General features: G+C 41.3%; 1 protein-coding gene across 2 annotated transcripts; it reads left to right on the top strand.

Moving 5' to 3' along the window:
• The first annotated feature begins 531 nt into the window (after positions 1-531).
• zgc:162184 (uncharacterized protein LOC559822 homolog) lies at positions 532-20,560 on the top strand. 2 transcript variants are annotated; one of them, XM_051722901.1, is made up of 13 exons: positions 532-679; positions 1,016-1,263; positions 1,636-1,708; positions 2,342-2,460; positions 3,254-3,387; positions 3,546-3,720; positions 4,349-4,423; positions 18,058-18,143; positions 18,846-18,920; positions 19,007-19,167; positions 19,433-19,590; positions 19,700-19,711; positions 19,882-20,560. In XM_051722901.1, exons 2-13 carry the CDS (start codon positions 1,027-1,029, stop codon positions 20,110-20,112), a joined length of 1,536 nt encoding a protein of 511 aa, XP_051578861.1. In that variant the 5' UTR covers positions 532-679; positions 1,016-1,026; the 3' UTR covers positions 20,113-20,560. The 2 variants fall into 2 exon arrangements, with proteins under 2 accessions (XP_051578861.1, XP_051578862.1); XM_051722902.1 differs by having other exon boundaries at positions 548-679; positions 1,013-1,263.
• Positions 20,561-20,818: the final 258 nt, after the last annotated feature.

Raw genomic sequence — 20,818 nt, forward strand, 5'->3', positions numbered from 1 at the left:
AGTGATTGGATGATGTTGGACATTACTTTGAATCAAAATGAATTATGCTAATTTCTGATGTAATGTCTGTAATGTCTCAAAGACATGAATAACTAACACTCCTGGAAACATAATAAACAATTTGATTAAAAAAAATAATAATTTCTGTGTCTTGATATTGTTTAAAATTTCACAACTTAGTCTTATTGTCCACATATGAGGACATACATTTTTAGGAAAACTATTTTGTCTAAAAAAACAAAACTATTTTGTATGTTTCTTAGGGGCTACTAGTTACAAATCAAAAAGAGGAATGGAAAATGCACATAACAATCATACAGAGGTCTCATGTGGTTAAAGAAAAAAAAAAATCTGAACAAAGTCAGTCTATCTTATCTTAGTTAGTCAAGCATTTGGGTATTGAAAAGTAAGTTTATAGTCAAGGTGGTATTCAGTGTTTTGCAGTTTTGTAGATGGGAGGAATTTGGAAGTTTCTCTTTATGCAATGGTATGTCAGAGTAGTGACGTAAGAAACAAAACACTTCATAACACTGCACACTTCCTGAATACAGCCCTCTGCCTGAACACGGAATACTAGAGCCAAAGGCAGGAAAAAACTTTATAAGTCAAACCCAAAAAGAGAAGAGTGCTGCTCATTTAGGTGAACTCCCAGTGTTGCCGATTAATTGTATCCTTGAAGGTAAAGTATATCATTTTTGTCATTTAATTTAAATTATTCATTAATTTATATGTAAGTCTATGAGTAACTATCAAAATATGACTAACAAAGGGACAACATTACACATCCCAAACAAGTCTAACAAGTCTAAATTCCCTTTTCTTACAGACAGTTTAAAAAAAAAAAAAAATTGTTTTTAAAGACCTTATATACTGTGTAGGTCTAGACTTATTTGTTTTTAACAAATAATCTTACTTCATGTGTAAAACTAGATTTCATTGTTTATTTTTTATGTCAACTTCACAGTACGACATATATTACATCTTTACCTTATTTTTGTTGTATATAAAAAAGCAGAACTATAAGCAATGCCTCCACCTCGTGTGAACAAACCACCCCGGAATGAACCCACCACGAAAGATGAAATGGGCTCTCTCACAAAGCCTATAAAGTTCTTGGATCAGGACTATCTGGAATTGCTCAAGAACTGCTTCATCAATAAACAGAGATATGTTGATGAGAAGTTCCCTCCAGACAGCAGCTCCATTGACCCACAGATGACGCTTGAATTAAAACATGACCAAGTCAAGTGGTTGAGGCCATCAGTAAGTTACCAGTTCTAAATGACCATATTCTTAAGACTTTCAAAATGACTTCAAAAGTAAACATACTGGTAGTTCTGCATTGTTCTGCTAAAAGGGTGTAGTTTAAAGAAAGCTAACTGTGTAGTGGGGCAAATGTATTGTTGCCTTACAGAATCTCAAAGAATGTTGTTAAAATGATGTGCATTCAAGTTTTGCAAAACATCTTGCTTCCATTCACAACTCCGAGGGCTTGTCTTAACAGGTCCACCTATGAAATTTCCCAGCATTGTTGGTATCAGTCAGACACAATACATAACATAGGTCTAGATGTCTTACTTTTTTAAATGCAGAGGCCAAATTTTGAAATGTACTGTGTTTATTCCCACATCTTAGAAAATAGTGGCAGACCCTCAGCTCATTGTAGATGGGGTGTCCAGGTTTGACTATTCCCAAGGATCCTATTTAGGTATGTTTATTAATGTATTATTTATAGTATTTACATAGTCCATTAAGCCTGGGCTTTTGAGTGATATCTACCAAGCAGATTTTAATATGAATGCCTTTGCATTATTTAAAGATATATATCACAAACAAAACATTTCACAGTTTGTTAGGTTTCAGATGATAAAACAATGGATTATGTATTAAATTTGTATGTATTAAAAATTAATACAGAAAATTATTTGGACACCTTTTTCTTGTCAACCTTTTTGGAACATGTCCTTAGTTAATGATCTATACCTGTGGTAGTTCTGCTAGGACACCTCTGTGACTTATTGCATTCACCAAAAATTACCTTGAGGCCAGTTGGTTGGTTAAAAGTAAAATGGCTAAGAAAAGTGAAGTTAGTTCTGAGAAAAGATCTAGCATCATTTCTTTGCAGATGCCACGTGGTTTAATATTTTGTTATCTTATGCATTGCATTGCATATATTTTAAGTGTGTCTTAAATATCTGAAAGTGTGCAAATACTTTTGGAACCACTCTGTAATATAAATCACTCTGACACAACTGCTTTCTCAAAAGAAATAATGCCTAGGGTATTTCTGTAGTGTTGAAATTAATTGAAAGACACATTCTGCTAACTTTATTTTGCTTAGGGAACTGCTGGTTTCTTGCCTCAGTTGGGGCTTTAACCTTTCAGAGGGACATTGTGGACCAGGTCATGCCAACTAACCAGTCATTCAGTAAAGATTATGCAGGGATATTTCACTTCAGAGTGAGTTATTTTGTCCTTGTCAATATAATTGTCCCTTGAATATTCTGTATTCTGTATTTGAAAATCATATTATCAGTCCTTAAAAAAGGAATAGTTCACCCAAAATTTATCTGATTTACTCACCCTCATGCCATCCCAGATGTGTATGACTTTCTTTCTTCTGAAGAACACAAATTAAGATTTTTAAGAATATCTCAGCTCTGCAGGTCCTCACAATGCAAGTGAATGGGTGCCAAAATGTTGACACTCCAAAAATCACATAAAGGCAGCATAAAAGTAATCCATATGACTCCAGTGGTTAAATCGATATCTACAGAAGTGATATGATAGGTGTGGGTGAGAAACAGGTCAATATTTAAGTCAATTTTTGTTAGAAATTTTTCTCTCTGCCCAGTAGAGGTCGTATCCATGAAGAATGTGAATCACCAAAAACACAAGAAGAATGTTAAAGTTTAGATTGACTGAGCAGGGAGGATAATTTTTTAGTAAAATTGACTTTTATGCTGACTTAAGTTATTTTTGGAGCTTAAAAATGTTGGCACCCATTCACTTGTATTGTATGGATTAAAAGAGCTGAAAAATTCTTCTAAAAATCTTTATTTGTGTTCTACTGAAGAAAGAAAGTCATACATATCCGGGATGGCATAAGGGTGAGTAAATAATGAGAGAATTTTCATTTTAGGGTGAACTATTCCTTTAAGCCCATGCAAGGCATGTTTCCATCATCTTGCTTGTTGTTATTTATTTCTTTTTAAATTTGTTTTATCAATACAGTTCTGCTTAAATCTTACAGTTCTGGCGGTTTGGGAAATGGTTTGATGTTGTCATTGATGACAAACTGCCAACAATCAATGGCAAGCTAATTTTTGTGCATTCAAAAACAAAAAATGAGTTTTGGCCTGCCTTGCTGGAGAAAGCTTATGCAAAGTAAGTAACAGTAGCCTACATTCTGTTAAAATTATCATATTCTTATTTCATCTTTCTTTCTTTCTTTGCACTGTAATTACTGGAATAGCCAAACCTGTTATTTAGAAGAAGGTGTCCACATACTGTTGGCCACATAGCTACATTAACAGCATTTACAGGGTGTGCGGCTCCTACGCTGACATGAACGCTGGTTATGTATCTGAGGGCCTAATGGACTTCACTGGTGGGGTGCACATGTACTATGAACTGAAAACAGCTCCCGATGATTTATGGAACCTGATGGACCGTGCAGTCAATGCAAAGGCCCTGATGGGCTGCGGCACTCCTCAAGGGGTAAGCAGTGTATTCATCCTGGAAACTTTTATTACAGTGAAAGATATTGACATCATGCCAAAATAAAACTATTATATAATCATTTCAAATAGGTTTTACATTAAAGAGTCCAAAGGGTTATAAACTCTATAAATGAATCGCACAAAATCTGTGTAGAACATATATTTAAGGGTGATATTTCACTCTTAAATCAATAGAAAGAAATAAGATATTATGTTTTGCTTATATCAACTCAGGGGCGTAGACTTTGGTACTTTTAAGTGCTTTCATGTAATGTTAGTATTTTGATACACTTTTATTTAGAAAATATGATATAATATTATAATTCATGATGTTAATTAAGCTTGTGTTGATATTAGTTTGTGAATGAGTATGCATGTATGTATGTGCAGATGATAGATAGATTGATTGATTAATTGATTGATTGATTGATTGATTGATTGATTTTGATGCAATAGATACATTTATATAACCTGGACATGTTTTCGTGAAATTCATGAAGTTACTGTTGTGAACAAAAAATGTTGTTCACAGTATCTAATGTTTTTGTTGTTGTTGTTGTTGTTGTTTTATACATATTTTATCTGGTAGATTTACTGACTTAATGTCTGTTTTTATTCCATATCAGGAAACATCTGAAAACACTGTATTACCTAATGGCATTGTTCAGGGTCATGCGTATACAGTGACAGGGGTTTTCAAGGTGAGTCTGCACAGAATCAAATCTCAGCTCACAGTGGCATCAGATTACATTTCATAGCTGGAAAATAACCCAATTCTTTAAAGCCAGTTTGGTGAGCTACCTTCCAATCTTCCTTATAGGCCCACCTCCTTCAAGTTAATATATCTCTGCATCAAGCCATTTAATCTAACATTCATTTGAGTGTTAAATGGGTATCAGGTCATCTGACATAATAAAAAACACGATTTTTTTTAATAACAGTTTGTTCTGTTCATTGGTGTAACTGCAAGAAAACTAAACATGGTTCCTTTGACAGTTCCAGTCCCCATCTGAGAAATGCCAGCAGATTAAAAAAAAAAAAATACTTCTCAATGAAAACAAATGAAAACTATCTGATCTTAACAATAAGACATTTTTAAATCAGTCATTTGAGCACAGCCTAGAGTTTTTCAAACACCCAAGATGAAATGATATTGGGAAAATAACGTCATGGTTACTTTCGTAACCACCGTTCCCTTTTTGAAAAAAGGCCAATGAGAATTGGCGAGTGGAATTTGCATGCCACTCCCTCAGACATACAGGTTTAAAAGGAGCTGGTATGCAACCACTCATTCAGGTTTTGTGCTGAGGAGCCGAGACCAGGTCCCGGCCATTTCAGCGGGTTGTTCAGCGTTGTGGCAAGATGGAAACAAACATCTCGTTCCCTCCATCAGGGAACGGAGGTTAGGAAAGTAACCATGACGTTCCCTATCTGTCACTCACTCGACGTTGTGTCAATGTAGTGACACTAGGGGTCCCTATACAAAACGCCACAACTATCTGAATGGTGTTACGTGAAGTGGCAGTGTGTGATGGGCAGACTGCTCTGTCGACTGCCCAATGAATAGGTGAACAGGCTGGCCCAGCTGAGGCCTCTTTTCCTTCTCTTTTCTCCCCAAAAAGAGTGGAATTTGTTAACTGACTGGGAGCCCTAAGTGTCTACATCGGGGGTGTGTCACTCCCAAGGGGAAGACACCGCGGAGACCACACCCCGCCCAAAAAAAGGGGGGGGGGTACTTCAAGTGGAAATACATCATATGGTCTTACCGAGTCTTGTCGGAAGTATGTCATGTGGAGAGTCACATGGTAGGTCCTAAGCAAGGGGGGAGGAGTTTCTACAAGCATGGCGACCAGAGCAGAGGGCCCTCTGCTCAAGGAAGATGTAGTTTACCAATAAGGAAATAATTTTACAGAAGATATAACACATGGGGTTACCTATAGGGAACCACCGCATGCGGAGTACCTACCTCAGTACAGGGCCTTACCAGCGCACTTACTGAGCTTACAGGGCTAAGGAGGAAGTCATCCAGGGATCACAGTCTGTGAACACTAATGGGAGTCAAGAGCGCACGTCTTCCTCTCAAGGGAGGGGAAAGGCGCCATGTGCAAGCGGTACACCCGGCCAGCTGTCCTGGAACTTACCTGCTTGTGCCTGCCACTACACGGGACGAAACTGAAACAAACTGGAGATTATAGAACCTCGCAAAGGTGTTGGGTGTTGCCCAGCCCGCTGCTCTGCAGATCTCTGCCAAAGAGGTGCCAGTGGCCAGGGCCCAGGAGGCCACCACACTCCTGGTAGAATGGGCTCATAACCCCGCAGGGCACGGCATGTCCTGAGCTTGATATGCCATAATGATGGTGTCAATGACCCAGTGGGCGATCCTCTGTTTGGAGACAGCGCTTCCTTTCCGCTGTCCACCAAAGCAGACAAAGAGCTGCTCGGAGCTTCTAAAGCTCTGCGTGTGATCCAAATATAGCATAAAGCTCGCAACGGACACAGCAACGCCAAGGCTGGGTCTGCCTCCTCCTGGGGCAGTGCTTGCAGGTTCACCATCTGATCCCTAAAAGGGATCGTGGGAACCTTTAGCACATAGCCCGGTCAGGGTCTCAGGATCACGTGAGAGTAACCCGAACTGAACTCCAGGCACGATTCGCTGACAGAGAATGCCTGCAGGTCCCTTACCCTCTTGATGGAAGTGAGCGCAGTCAGGAGGGCAGTCTTGAAAGAGAGTGCCTTAAGCTCAGCTGACTCCAAGGGCTCAAAGGGAGCTCCCCATAGACCCTGAAGGACTACAGAGAGGTCCCACGGGGGAACGAAGTGCGGTCTAGAGGGGTTCAACCTCATGGCGCCTCTTAGGAACCTGATGATAAAGTCGTGTTTCCCCAAGTACTTACTATCTACTGCATCGTGATGAGCCAAAATAGTGGCTACATACACCTTCAAGGTGGAGGGTGACAGCCGCCCCTCCAACCTCTCCTGCAGGAAGGAAAGCACCGATCTGACTGCGCATCTCTGGGGGTCTTCCGGTCGGGAAGAACACCACTTAGCAAACAGACACCACTTCAAGGCATACAGGCGCCTCATAGAGAGAGCCCTAGCCTGAGTGATCGTGTCTACCACCGTGGGCGGTAGGCCACTTAAGTCCTCTGTGTCCTGTCCAAGGGCCAGACGTGGAGATTCCAGAGGTCTGGTCGCGGGTGCCAGATGGTGCCCCGTCCCTGAGAAAGAAGGTCCTTCCTCAGGGGAATTCGCTGGGGGGCTGTCGCGAGGAGCGTGAGATCTGAGAACCATGTCTGGGTGGGCCAGTAGGGTGCTACCAGGATGACCTGCTCCCCGTTCTCCCTGACCTTGCACAGGGTCTGTGCGAGTAGGTTCACTGGGGGAAACACGTATTTGCATAGTCCAGGGGGCCAGCTGTGTGCCAGCGCATCTATACCGAGGGGTGCCTCAGTCAGGGCGTATCAGCGGGCAGTGGGAGGATTCCCAGGAAGCAAACAGGTCTACCTGTGCTTGACAGAACTGACTCCAAATCAGCTGGACCACCTGAGGGTGGAGACTCCACTCTCCCCTGAGGGTAACCTGACATGACAGCACATCCGCTGCGGTGTTGAAGTCGCCCGGGATGTGAGTGGCTCGTAGCGACTTGAGGCACTGCTGACTCCAGAGGTGGAGACGGCAGGCGAGTTGTGACATGCAATGGGAGTGTAGACCGCCTTGGTGGTTGATGTAAGCTACCGTTGCTGTGTTGTCTGTCCAGACCAACATGTGCTTGCCCTGGATCAATGACCGAAACCTCTGCAAGGCGAGCAGTACTGCCAACAACTCTAGGCAGTTGATGTGCCAACGCAGCCGCGGGCCAGTCCAAGAGCCAGCGGCTGTGTGCCCATTGCATACGGCCCCAGCCCATCTTGGAGGCATCTGTTGTAACCATGACATGCCTGGAGACCTGCTCTAGGGGAACCCCTGCCCATAGAAAGGCAAGGTCGGTCCATGGGCTGAAGAGGCGGTGACAGATCGGTGTGATGGCCACACGATGTGTCCCGCGGCACCATGCCCATCTTGGGACTCGAGTCTGAAGCCAGTGCTGAAGCGGTCTCATATGTATCAACCCGAGTGGTGTGGCCACCGCTGAGGATGCCATATGCCCCAGGAGCCTCTGAAAAAGTTTCAGTGGAACCGCTGTTCTCTGTCTGAATGCCTTTAGATAGTTCAGCACCGACTGTGCGTGCTTGTTTGTGAGGCGCACTGTCATCGAGACTGAGTCAACTCTAGACTGAGAAAAGAGATGCTCTGAACTGGGGAGAGCTTGCTCTTTTCCCAGTTGACCCGAAGCCCCAGTCAGCTGAGGTGCACGAGGTCCCTCTGTGCGCACAGCAACTCTCGAGAGTGAGCTAGGATTAGCCAGTCGTCGAGATAGTTGAGGATGCGGACGCCCACTTCCCTTAGCGGGGCAAGGGCAGCCTCTGCGACCTTCATGAAGACGTGAGGGGACAAGGACAGGCTGAAGGGGAGGACTTTGTACTGGTATGCCTGGCCTACGAAGACAAACCGCAGGAAGGGTCTGTGTCGAGGTAAGACTGAGACGTGAATGTACGCGTCCTTCAGGTCTACCGCCGCGAACCAATCTAGATGTCAGACGCTCGCTTGAATGTGTTTTTGCATCAGCATCTTGAATGGGAGTCTGTGCAAAGCCCGGTTCAGTACTTGCAGGTCCAGGATTGGTTGCAACCCACCACCTTTCTTCGGTACAATGAAGTAAGGGCTGTAGAACCCTTTTTTCATCTCGGCTGGAGGGAAAGGCTCTATTGCACCCTTGCACAGAAGGGTAGCGATCTCCGCACGCAAGGTAGTGGCATTCTCGCCCTTCATCGAGGTGAAGCGGATGCCGCTGAACCTGGGCGGGCGCCTGGTGAACTGAATCGCGTAGCCGAGTCGGACTGTCTTGTCAGCCATCGCGACAGTTTGGAAAGCACGGGCCATGCGGCCATACTCCGGGTGAGGGGGACTAAGGGAATGATCACGTCGGACGTACGGGCGGGTGGGGCCTCGCGGCGGGGCGGAGCTCGAGGTTCCACGTCGAGGGGACTCGAGCCCTGTGGCCGTGCTGAGTCCAGGGACAAGCCGAGCCGAAACCTCTGCATCAGACTGGACGAGCCCGCTCTCCGATGCTGCGCTCGTTAACTCAATGTCTTCCGGAGCTCCAAACGAGAAGTCGAACTCGTGCTGAGACGAGCCGCCGGTCTCGTGCGAGAGCCCGATCGGGGCAAGTGAGCGTGCTGGGGAATGGGAGGTCCGTGGGGGGATACCCAGCGGAGGTGGTCCCATTGATGTCCCCAAATCTCCCCCAGTGCTAACCAATGCGGCCTCAAACGCATAGGTATAAAGACTGGTGTGGGGAACCTCTGGGGTGGTGTCGCGACCGCAACATTGCCATGGTCATGTTCTCGCAATGAGGACATGACTCATCCAAGAACGATGTCTCCACATGGGCAGTACCCAGACACGTAAGACAGCGATCGTGGCCGTCGGAAGCGGAGAAATAACGACCGCAGCCAGGAATAACACACAAATGGAAAGGCATCTTTAAAAAGACGGTCCGTGTGTGCCGCTCTTTCAGAAAGAAAATATACTCTTTTAGAATATACTCTTCTAAATGTTCTGCCGAAGCACCCAGGAGCGTTCTCTGCAAACCACAGATGCAGAGGGGGAGAAGCCGCTAAAATGTGCCGTAAGATCCAGCAGAGAGAGGTGAATGAACTCGACGTATGAATTCAGCTCAATGAATAGAACCGCTCGGCTCCGAAGAGAAAATCTGAATGAGTGGTTGCATACCAGCTCCTTTTATACCCGTATGTCCAGGGGAATGGCATGCAAATTCCACTCGCCAATTCTCATTGGCCTTTTTTCAAAAAAGCAGAGGTGTTTGGGGCTCCCAAGAGTGACCCCTAGTGTCACTACATCGACACAACATCGAGTGAGTGACAGATAGGGAACTGAAATTTCCATGCCATTCTATCAGTTTGAATATTCCTAAAGACCCTCTCTGACTTTGTTAACCATGTAACATCTCTAGTTTCACTTGATCATATAAACACCATTTTGTTTGAAACTTTTTTGACTCCCTGTACTTGCTTTAACATTATGTAGCTCTCTCAAGCATTTAGAGGCCCTCAAGGCTCTGTTCTGTCTGTATTCGTTCCCTCCTGGAAATATTTTCAAAGAGCTTGAGGTTGATTTTGATAGTTACACTGATAATATCTAATTATATTATAATAAATTATAACACAACCATATTGACAGACTTATAATGTAAGAAAATCTCCCTTTAACTGCACTGCCAGGCCAAAAAAAAAAAAAGAAAGAAAAAAGTCATCGTTTGGATTTAAATAAGCAGATATTCAAGAGCCTATGATTGGATCATTATTGCAGTGATTAATATGTTTCAGCTGGCAACAATTCTTTTAACCCTAACTGATGCAGTGTGTAGCTTCTCATTTCTTAAACAACCATGTCGGAAAATGTATCCTGTGTTCGTGGAAAAGATGTTACTGTGTTTCAGAAGGGGCAAATTATTGGCCTGCATCAAGCAAAGAAACAACTAAGGAGATTGCTGAAATCACTGGAATTGGGTTAAGAACTGACCAACGCTTTATTAAAACCTGGAACGATAGTGGTGAACCATCAAAATCTTGAATGATTGTGATCAGAGGTTACTAAAACTCTTGGTGATGTCACATCTGAAAAAATCAACAGTAGAACTCACGGCTATGTTTAATAGTGAAAGTAAGAGCATTTCCACAGGCACAATGCGATGAGAACTTACAGGATTGGAACTAAACAGCTCTGTGGACACAAGAAAGCCACTTGTTAGTGAGGCTTATCGGAAAAATTGAAGCGATACACCCGTCATGCATATTGCCCACTATACAAGCCTCTGGAGGCAGTGTTATGATCTGGGGTTGCTACAGTTGGTCAGGTCTAGGCTCAGCAACGTTATGCGGCAATAAAATTAGATGACTATCTGAATGTACTGAATGACCAGGTTATCCCGTCAATGCATTTTTTTCTTCCCTGACAGCATGGGCATATTCCAGGATGACAATGCCAAGATTCATTGGGCTCAAATTGTGAAATAGTGGTTCAGGGAGCATGAGGAATCATTTTCACACATGAATTGGCCACCACAGAGTCCTAACCTTAACCCCATTTAAAGTCTTTGGGATGTGCTGGAGAAGACTTTACATGGTTCTTGAGGCAGCAATTTTTGAATATTTAAATCAGTGTGGCATTTGATACAGCATACGGGGACCATGATCACTGAATAAAAACTTTGAAGACACTGAATGAAACGGGTCACTTCAGCAGAGTAGAATGTGATTAGAAAACAACAGATTAAACATTAACCACCACAAACTAATAAATGATTCTGATTAAACATTAACCTTTTGGTGAGTTCAAACAAATTTATATCATACCCTAACATATGTCGACAAAATTGTACCCCAACATATAATTTTATGATGTCCATTTTGTGGCTCATACTACAGGTTCAAAGACTTTTAACTAATGTTAAGGCCTGGGTATACTTCGTTTTTCTGCGTTTCGGATCGGATTGTGCCTGGTTGACCGTGTTGCCCTCTCAAAGCATACTCTTTTGACCGTGAGCGAATACGAGCATGTTAGACGCATGCACACTTCGACTGCTTTTTGATGCACTTTTAGTACAGTCAATGGCAGGCGCAGATGCATGCGCCAATGATGCGCTTAGATGAGGACTGTCCGCTTGTCAAGAAAATCAAGAAGGGTCTGCTGCGTCCTGAAAGACTACTATAAGACACGCCCACTATAAGGCACATCTACTACAAGTTACGCCCCTTCAAATAACAGGCGAAATGCTAAAGCCTTGCAACAGTTGGATGTCACATTCATACACTGTTTGTTGTGTTTATTTGAGTCCCTACGCCTACATCTATCCCTAAACCTAACCCTAACCACAAAGATTAAAAAATGAAAAGTTTGTAAAATTACATAATTATATAATTTTGTTCAATCAGATGCTTTCTAGACCGAGAACAGACCCTCCCCCTACATCTGATTAGCGCACATGGCTGTGTTCTAACTGGCGCTGATCATGGCTTCGCAAGGCAATTCGAAGGGAGCACAATCCATGCTGTAGTGTAGTTCCAAACAGATTTTCCAATAAGAATCACTTAAAAATTTAGTTGTAAATAAGTAGTACAAATACATTTCAGTCCTCTGAAGCTATCAGAGTGAAGGGTTGTTTTCTTTTAAGGGAATAGGGCATACGGATGCTCACTGCTAAATTGGACAAGCCAACATGGGAGCTGGACTCGAGGAAACTCGCTGGAGTTTATTCATTTTTAATGCAGCCGTTTTTCTGCAGTTTCTTAAGAATTACATCACGAGAAAGGGTTCTTTTCTATTTATGTTTAGTGTATAATGATTCAAAACATGGATATATTGTTATATTGTTTTTTGTTGATGGATGTTTTCCTCACTTGTTTCTCATTCATCTGCATCAGCGTGCACAACAGCTCAAGCCTCGACGTAAGCATATACCATGATGTGCTGTGTTTGTTTGTTGGCTGGTTATGTAGAAACAGATCAATTAGATAATCTTTTGGTCCTCAAGTCAGTGGAAAAGCGGTAAGACTTCTGTAGATCACTGAACACCGGTGTTGTGTATTTAAGCAGAAAATAAAGCAACACAACTACTTACATGAACTTACTTTACTTCTCAACTTCAGGTTCTCATATTTATCCCATACTTCCTAATCTAGTGCCACCTACAGGGCTGACGGTGACACCACATCTCGCTCTCTTTTAAAAGCAATTGTACTTACAGTCTTCACCTTTGTTCTACACAACTTCTAAATGTTCCCTTAACTAATGAACATCATTATACTGCATAACAATATTTTAAGCATCAACATTTTAACATCAACTTGTAACACATTCTCCGCTGCATTAAAGCAACCGCTCAAAATGCATTACATTACATTACATCACTCTAGGCTGTATGATATTTGTTAACTTTATCACTCTGTCGTGTGAAGTTCCCTTTTTACAGTGAACCAATGAACAGTCTTTAGTTCATCATTATAGTCCTGAGCCCATACTGGTGCTCGTCTAGCCACTGTCACTGGTAATGTTCTCATTGTATAGTCATAATCAAAGTTAGACAGTTCCTCTACCCCACTCTCCCCCTTCCAATATGAGACAGGAGCGAGGTGAGAAGCGTTCCAAGTACATCCATCAGACAATTTGTAAGTGTACAGTCCAATATTTTCCAGTACTTTAGTGGTTTTGAAAATGCAGGTTGTAACTTAGAAGAATACCTGGTTGTTTCACTCGAACAAAAGATCCTTGTTGAAACGATACTTCATTCACTCCACGCTTGTAATCTGTGTACGTTTTGGATTTCCTTTGTGTATGTACCACACGATCTGCAACCTCCTGCGTGCCTGATAACTGAAGACGCTGCAAAGTCTGGAGCCCTGAGATATTAAGTTTAGTATGCATTTGTCTTGCATGTAACAGTTCAGCTGGTGAGTGCTGAGTCGTCGAATGAGGTGTAGCACGGTATGCTTGTAGGAATTCCCTTGTGAATTCTTTCCATCCTTTGGCCTCCAGAGAAGCAGTTAGCAACGTGTGCTTAAGAGTACGATTAAAGCATTCGACTTCCCCATTTGCACGAGGGTAGTACACAGATGATGTTCGATGAATGATACCTCGGTTTTGCAGAAACATCTCAAACTCATATGACATGAACTGAGATCCATGATCTGAAATGAGTTCTTTTGGGTTACCCTCACGGCTGAACACAGTCGCAAGAAATTGAGTGACTGTTTTAGAGGTTACCTGAGGCATAAAATCTATCTCTGGCCACTTACTAAAATAATCCACTAAGGTCACAGCAAAATGACAGTCTGCCGGAGCTTTGTCAAAAGGCCCCACGATATCAATGGCAAGTTTCTCCCAAGCCCCATCTGGAAGGGGAACAGGCTAGAGTGGCAGTGTGCGAACGACCGCTGACTTGTCATGCGATTGGCATGTGACGCACGACTTGATGGCAGTCTCAACCTGGGCGTCCATGCCCGGCCACCAGTATAGTTCTCTGCGTCTCTGCTTGGTTCTCACTATACCTTGGTGTGTATCATGAGCCAAGGCAATGAACTGCAATCTCAGCATCTCTGGCACTAACAGTCTGTGTGTACCTCTTACCACACAATCATCCTGAAGAGAGAGCTCATGTTGAAGTCCTTTAGCTGAAATTGTGTGCCCTAGAAATGTCTTATGTGGCATTTCTCCAAGTTCAGTTTAAGTCCAGCTGCTTCAAGACGTTGAATTGCTGCGTTCAAGATCCTGTCGTGTTCCTCAGCAGTCTTTCCTGAAACAATGACATCATCAAGGTAACACTGAACACCTGTAAGGCCTTTAAGTATGGTCGACATCAGTCTCTGAAAGCAACTCAGCCCTGACGCCAGTCCATATGGTACTCTTTTGTAACGGAATAAGCCTTCATGAGTAATGAATGAAGTTACACTGCAGCTATCTTCATGAAGCAATACTTGGTGATAGGCGCTTTGAAGGTCCAGTGTTGAAAAAACAGTTGACCCCCTCAGTTCCGCGAACATTTCTTCCATGTGAGGTCCACCACTACTGCTCTATTTGGTTCTCACAAATCCACACAAAGTTGTATGTTACTGTTTTTCTTCTTAGTGACAACAATCGGTGAGACCCATTCCGACAATTCAGTCAGTTCAATCACGTCCTGTTTTATGCTTTAGCTCTTGTGATACAGCTTCGAGCACTGCAAACGGAAGATGGCATAACTTCTGCTTTACTGGTTTCACATCAGCACAGACTTTAACTAAGTGTGTGAATCCTTTTGCACAACCCAATTTCTCAGGTTCCATATGTGTGTGAGCTGCATTTATTGTGCAGCATGGCGATGTAGCAATATGGCCATCTAACAGCAGCGGTTCTAAGGCCGCAAACATGTCTTGTCCTAACACCGCGGTGCTGGTATTTACTATGAACAGTTCTGTTGAAGTACATCGATTACCATATGTAATCTCAGCTTCCAAGCATCCCTTTACAGGTATGGCATCACCACCATAGCTCACTAAATTTATCTTTGGTTTTGAGAGAGTAGCAGTAGGGAAATACTGAGTGCATACTGACATTGGAATGATTGATACAGCTGAGCCTGTATCCAGCATTAACTTAACATTCTGCGTTGAACCACATACGCTGAATTGAACAGTACACATTATCTTGCTTGAATCACAATAAGGGCTTTCTATAGTAAGTCACATCAGGAATTGAAATCTCACTTACGTGTTTATCTCCATGGCACACTTTAGCAAAATGTCCTCTCTTTTTACATGAATTACAGAGAGCTTCTTTATCAGGACATCTTTTGAAGTTGGCAGTATGCTGCTTGGAACCGCACCTGTAGCACACTTTTTCTTGAGACGCAGGTGAATGCATCACTCGCACTCCCTGTGGCGGCTGTGAATTCTTCTCCATTCCGTGGCTGAGTTTGTTCTGCTGATGCCGGGACTGTTGAATCACTTGTACGGCATCATCTGCTGGCTTGCTCATAACTTTCACCTCAGCCACTGCTGTCTCTATTTGGCTTGCAATTGTAACCGCTTTTTTTTAAAGGAAGATCCCCTTCTAAGAGTAGATGTTCCTGTATACGAGTTGAATTAGTTTTCTCGACCAGTTGGTCCCAGATAATTTCCTCCTCCATAGTACCGAATTCACATGTGGCCACTTATTCTTTAAGCGCCGCAACATACTGATCCGTAGTTTCACCATGCCGTTGTCCTCATTGGTAAAACAGTCTCTGCCCTCTGCACCCAGGCAGTGAATCAGCAGAGCACGTTTTCAGGTGTCTGATAGCTCTTCATTCATAGCCAAGACGTAATTGTCAAAAACACAAATCCATGCCTTAAACGGCATCGGCGGCTCCCCCACATTTTGTAGAAAGAGTGTAGGCTGGCTTAGATTCCACGGCATCTTCGTCACCAAAATGTTGTGTATTTAAACAGAGAATAAAGCAACACAACTGCTTACATGAACTTACTTTACTTCTCAACTCTAACTTCTTCAGGTTCTCATTTTTATCCCATACTTCCTACTCTAGTGCCACCTACAGGGTTGACGGTGACACCACAACCGGCTCTCTCCAGCATGAGAAGCATCAGGTGTGTGTGTGTGTGTGTGTGTGTGTGTTGCTGTGCTAGGACTGCGATGTAAACTAAAGCCTATTGGTTGTTTTAAATAAAGGCACGGGCTGTTCGACAAGTCCTGGCTCAACTTCATAATTCAGTAGGAAATATGTCAGGCTAAAAAAAGTGTTTTTCAAGGCACTTCAGGGTGAGTTTAAAAGTTATATTGAATACAATCACACCCCTGTATCTGTAGGTGGCAACAGTGAGGAGAAATATGATGAAAATGAAGAGTAGAGCTAGCATATGCTAAGCTAATAGGCTAACCAGTTAGCTTGTGAGTGAACTGGAGAAAACAGAACAGAGAAATTGTATACATAAACATTGTATCATATATATATATATATATATATATATATATATATATATATATATATATATATATATAAGAAATTGGTACTTATTCACCAAAGTGGCATTCAACTGATCACAATGTATAGTTAGGACATTAAAAACATAAAAAAATATTATTTCAATTTGAATAAAAATATTCAGAACTTTAATTAGATTTAAATAAATTTAATCATTATAACTTCTTAAACTACTTCAAAGAGTTCTCATCAAAAAAAATCATCCACATGCAGCAATGACAGCTTTGCAGATCCTTGGCATTCTAGCTGTCAGTTTGTCCAGAAACTCAGGTGACATTTCACCCCACGCTTTCTATAGCACTTGCTATAGATATGGATATCTTGTTGGGCACTTCTCATGCACCTTACAGTCTAGCTGATCCCACAAAAGCGCTATGGGGTTAAGATCCATAACACTCTTTTCCAATTATCTGTTGTCCAATGTCTGTGTTTCTTTGCCCACTCTAACCTTTTCTTTTTGTTTTTCTGTTTCAAAAGTGTTTTTTTCTTTGCAATTCTTCCCATAAGGCCTGCGCCCCTGAGTCTTCTCTTTAATGTTGTACATGAAACTGGTGTTGAGCGGGTAGAATTCAATGAAGCTGTCAGCTGAGGACATGTGAGGCATCTGTTTCTCAAACTAGACTCTGATGTACTTATCCTCTTGTTTAGTTGTACATCTGGCCTTCCACATCTCTTTCTGTCCTTGTTAGAGCCAGTTGTCCTTTGTCTTTGAAGACTGTAGTGTACACCTTTGTATAAAATCTTCTGTTTTTTGACAATTTCAAGCATTGTATAGCCTTCATTCCTCAAAACAATGATTGACTGATGAGTTTCTACAGAAAGCTGTTTCTTTTTTGCTATTTTTGACCTAATATTGACCTTAAGACATGCCAGTCTTTTCCATACGGTGGCAACTCAAAAACAAACACAAAGACAATGTTAAGCTTCATTTAACAAACCAAATAGCTTTCAGCAGTGTTTGATATATTGGCAAGTGATTTTCTTGTACCAAATTAGCAATTTAGCATGATTACTCAAGTGTAAGGTGTTGGAGTGATGGCTGCTGGAGATGGGGCCTCTCTAGATTTGATCAAAAATGACTTTTTTCAAATAGTGATGGTGCTGTTTTTTATATCAGTAATGTCCTGACTATACTTTGTGATTAGTTGAATGCCACTTTGGTGAATTAAAGTACCAATTTCCTTCAAAAAAGCAAAATCTGTACATTATTCCAAACTTCTGGCCACCAGTGTGTGTATGTATGTATATATATATATATATATATATATATATATATATATATATATATATATATCTTATATAATAAACATTTATATCTTTGTTTTAAATAATATGATATGTGACAAATACTTTAAAAGTAATTATTTGTCAGATTTATACAGTAAGACAACATGACAAATACAGCGATTGCATAGAATTAAAAAAATTATTTTAGCCAATAAAATCGCTTTATGACCCAAGGAGGGCATTACTTGGAGTCGGTGTGTGGTGTAGTGGGTGTTCTTTGTCATCTAGCAGGATGCAGACAGATAAACTTGGGAATGTCAAGGCAGTATGCGGACAGTCCACGCAGACTGTGATGATGACGAAATTTATGTCACGCATACTGTGCGCGGAGCAATCAGAATCGTGGACAACCGAAGTATACTTTGGCCTTAAGTATTTTGCACTGAAATTGTAATGCCATGGTGTATTTTACAGGTAACATGCCAAAGAAAACCAGTAAAGCTGGTGAGAGTGTTAAACCCATGGGGAAAGGGCGAGTGGATTGGTGACTGGAGTGACAAGTAAGAGCCACTGTCAGATATGAAACTTTAGGCCAGTGATTCTCAACTAGTTTTGCTTCAGGACCCAGATTTTGGTGGCCCAACACAGTACCAAATTTGCTTATCATAAAAAAGCAACAAAACTGCTTGAAATCAAAAACTGGACATTTTTAATACTACCATGAAATGCATAGTCCCACGAATATGCATGAATAATTAAGATGACAGAGTAGGAAAATTGGACAATTTAGTAAATTTATAAACAGCCGCAGAAGTGTGATTTTTTCCAGGCTAACACAGAACAATCATAGATATTCTATTAGGCTGCTGAATATGAGAAGTGCACAATAATTAAAACTGAACTGTGCTATTTCTCTGACACAAGCGTCACCAAATGGAATTGCAAAAATAATTTTCACCTCCTGATAAGCAATAAGATAGTTTTTGCATACAGTATTTCCCTTGCTATCCACAACCTTCTCAGAACAGACCTGCAACCCATTTTTGACTTGGGACCAACCAATTGAGAACAACTGCTATAGGCTGACAAATCACAACATTGAAATATTGTAATTTTTTTTATTTGTAACACTAAATGATTTACAATTACTATACCAAGAGTTCTTTCAATACTTAATTTTTGATTCTTTGATACTCTTGCTATTTGCTGAGCTAAAGTAACCTTGTCCTTTGTAATATCTGTTTGTGTAATTATACTTTCAGATCACCGTTGTGGAGCAAAGTGAGTAAAGAGGATCAATCCAGGTGTCGTTCTTTGGCCAATGATGGGGAGTTCTGGTAGGCATTAACTGTGGTTTCAGAAATGATCTCTTGCCATTTTAAACTTAAATCATATGTTACCAGTGACACATATTTGACTGTAGGATGTCAATAGAGGATTTCACCAAAAGCTTTGAAGACCTTGATATTTGTTGCCTCCACCCTGATTTTCTGGATGGTTCTTCTGAATGCAACTGGACGTCTACATGCTACAATGGCAGCTGGGATGCTGGGACCACAGCTGGTGGCTGCATAAAAAATAGAGGTAGCTAATATCAATATGCTCAGGCCATTCAGAATGGAGCGAGTGAAATCATCAGCAACCTAGTGACAACTGACCATTTCATCAAAAGCTAAAGTGACCCACTGCATGGCATGTCTGTTTTAAAGACCCCATGAAATCAAAAGTAGAGCTTTGGTTTTCTGATGTTTACACCAGTTATTGCACACTAGCAAAAATAGTAGTTTAAGATACGCATATGATTTAGGCCTGCATAACACAGAGATCTAATTCACTGGATGTGTTGTAGACACTTTCTGGACCAACCCTCAGTTTCGGGTGAGGATCAGTGAGGACTCTGCTACTGGGCAGTGCCCTGAAAACATACTGGTGTCCTTGATGCAGAAACATGAGGAGAGACACAGAAGTCTTAATTCTAACTATGCCATTGGCTTCTCTGTTTATGCGGTCAGTATCAACAAAACTGTAGTGTGGTAAAATGGATCTGTGTTATTCTGTTTTTACTAACATATGGTGTTTTTATTCTCTCTTTTTTTTTTTTTTTCTACTTTTACAGATACCTCCAGAGGCAAGTAAAATATAAAATTTCATATTGTGCAACTCATAAATTGTGTTATTCTGATGAGCTCAAAAGTGTTCGAGTGTTAGACTTTTTCGGTTTGTAAATAAATGAATTACAAATTATTAATATAACAGTTTGGTTTCTTAAATACAGTTTTTTATTTTATTTCCATTTAGACAAATGTTGATGCAGGGAAGTCCTCAGCCAGGCTCTTCAAAAGCAGACGTCCTGTGGCAGAAAGTGGGACTTTTATCTTTGCAAGGAATGTTATGAAATTCTTCAAGCTTGAACCAGGAGAGTATCTCATTATACCATCCACTTACAAGCCTAATGAATGTGGAACATTCATACTATCCATCTTCACAAAGAGTAAATCCAGAGAGAAAAATGTGATGACGTATGTATGAGGTCATTATCAAAGGCCAGTTTAAGACACTACTGCAATACTGAGCTATAATCTAAGGTGAAAGGAAAAGTCTAATTGAATTGTTTCCACACTACAAACACAGTTTGCATGTGCTGTATTCATTTTGTTTATGCCTGTATTCAACCTTTGTTAATCCTGATAAGGTTTTATCGTATTGGGGGTACATTTCATAATGATTGTCAAGAAGGTATTCTGTCATACTTCACTGCAAAATCTAAAGAAAATAATAAATTAGATTTTGCATAAAAAACACTAACCCTTCATTAGGGACCATTAAAATGTTTGCATTGCAACATTATTTTCAGGACATTTTCCCCTTCTTTATATTCAATGATGATTCTCAATACAATAATACAATAATTTTTTCTATCTGTTTTATACAAAATCAGCATAAATAAAAGGCAGTACAACCATGATGTATAAATACATATGATATGAGAACGAGACTCTTTTTTTATTTTGCGGTAATGATAATGGTCCTACAAGCAGGCCTAGAGTTAGCAAAATGTGATTTCTTATTGTATTCTTTTGATTTTTGAGCAAAATATGGGACTGGAACATTTACTTTATAGATTTTGTGTTATTTTAGCAGATGCTTTCTTATCGTGATCAGCTACAGTGCACTACACTCACAATAGGACAAACTGAGCAGCAGAGGTTATAGTTTATGGATCACACCCTTATAA

The sequence above is a fragment of the Myxocyprinus asiaticus genome, chromosome 17 (assembly GCF_019703515.2).
Source record: "Myxocyprinus asiaticus isolate MX2 ecotype Aquarium Trade chromosome 17, UBuf_Myxa_2, whole genome shotgun sequence".
Lineage (NCBI taxonomy): Eukaryota > Metazoa > Chordata > Actinopteri > Cypriniformes > Catostomidae > Myxocyprinus > Myxocyprinus asiaticus.